At 65.5% G+C, this 1,548-nt stretch overlaps 1 protein-coding gene across 1 annotated transcript in view; it reads right to left on the reverse strand.

The window, feature by feature from the left end:
* LOC113981040 (suppressor of SWI4 1 homolog) overlaps positions 1-1,548 on the reverse strand; it is a 6,920-nt gene that overhangs the window by 1,756 nt on the left and 3,616 nt on the right. Inside the window, exons 7-9 of the mRNA XM_027708277.1 lie at positions 1,067-1,190; positions 694-772; positions 224-353 (exon numbers count right to left, since the gene is read on the reverse strand). Coding sequence (XP_027564078.1) covers positions 224-353; positions 694-772; positions 1,067-1,190 — 333 coding nt within the window. The remainder of the gene's footprint in view (positions 1-223; positions 354-693; positions 773-1,066; positions 1,191-1,548) is intronic.

A 1,548-nucleotide genomic window follows, 5' to 3' on the forward strand; every position in this document is an offset into this window, starting at 1 on the left:
GTGAGGGGGGACAGGTGAGGGGGGACAGGTGAGGGGGGACAGGTGAGAGACAGGTGAGGGACAGGTGAGGGGACAGGTGAGGGGGGACAGGTGAGGGACAGGTGAGGGGACAGGTGAGGCTGGATCCCAGCGCTGCCCTCACCTGGGAGTGTCACCTGTGACACCTGAGAGCGTCACCTTGTCCTGCCCTCCCCCGGGAGTGTCACCTGTGTCCCTCCCTCACCTGTTGAGGTGCCTCAGGTGCCGTTTCCTCTCCAGGTCCTGCTCCTGCTTCTGCCTCCGCTGGGCCTTGAGCTGCAGCTTCTGCTCCCGGCGCCGCTGCAGCTCCTGCAGCTCCTGCTCCGACCTGTGCACTGCCACAGGTGGGACAGGTGAGACAGGTGAGACACCCAGGGGACAGGGGAGACCCCCAGGGACAGGTGAGACCCCCTGGGGACAGGTGAGACCCCCCTGGGGACAGATGAGACCCCAAACTGTGCCGTGAGGCCCCCCAGGTGTGTCACCTACCCAACCCAGCCCAGGTGTGTCCCAGGTGAGTGTCCCCAGGTGTGTCACTTACCCAGGCCGTGGTACAGGACACTGCCCTGGCCCAGCCCAGGTGTGTCCCCATGCCCAGGTGAGTGTCCCCAGGTGTCCCAGGTGTCCCCAGGTGTCCCAGGTGTCCCCAGGTGTGTCCCCAGGTGTGTCACTCACCCAGGCCGTGGTACAGGACGCTGCCCTGGCCCAGCCCCTCCTCCACCTTCACCAACTGCAGTGTCAGGCGGGGCCCGATCTGGGGACACGGGGGGGACACGGGGGGGACGTCAGGGGGCCCTGGGGGCACCTGGCCCCAATGTCCCCAATGTCCCCACAGTCATCGCAGTGTCCCCAATGTCCCCAATGTCCCCAGGATGTCCCCATTGTCACCTCAGTGAGCCTCACAGCACTCTGCTGTCCCCCCTGGTTCCCTGGTGTCCCCAATGTCCCCAGGATGTCCCCATTGTCACCTCAGTGAGTCTCACAGCGCTCTGCAGTCCCCCCTGGTTCCCTGATGTCCCCTCAGTGTCCCCAATGTCCCCATTGTCACCTCAGTGAGTCTCACAGCGCTCTGCTGTCCCCCCTGGTTTCCCCTCCCGGCGCAGTCCTGGGGCAGCTCCAGCACGTTGTGGGTCCCGTCCTGCTCGGCCTCGCTCTCCGACAGGGCCACCTCCCTGGGGACAGGGACAGCGGGGTCAACACGGGCTCATCGGGGTCACCATGGGGTCACCAGGGTCACCACGGTGTCCCCGTGTCACCCCCGTTCCCAAATGTCCCCCCTTCACGTGTCCCCTGTTTCTCCCTGTCCTGTGTCCCCTCCCCAATGTCCCCAAATGTCCCTGTGTCCCCCTCCCATGTCCCCAAATGTCCCCAAATGTCCCCAGTGTCCCCATATGTCCCCAATGTCCCCCCTGACCCCAGGAGCAGGTCACTGACATCCTGGGGGTCCCCAATGTCCCCAAATGTCCCCCAGTGTCCCCAATGTCCCCCCTGACCCCAGGAGCAGGTCGCTGACGTCCTGGGGGTCCCCAA

This window comes from Neopelma chrysocephalum, unplaced genomic scaffold, assembly GCF_003984885.1.
Source record: "Neopelma chrysocephalum unplaced genomic scaffold, ASM398488v2 Primary Assembly neopelma1_95897, whole genome shotgun sequence".
NCBI classification, from domain to species: domain Eukaryota; kingdom Metazoa; phylum Chordata; class Aves; order Passeriformes; family Pipridae; genus Neopelma; species Neopelma chrysocephalum.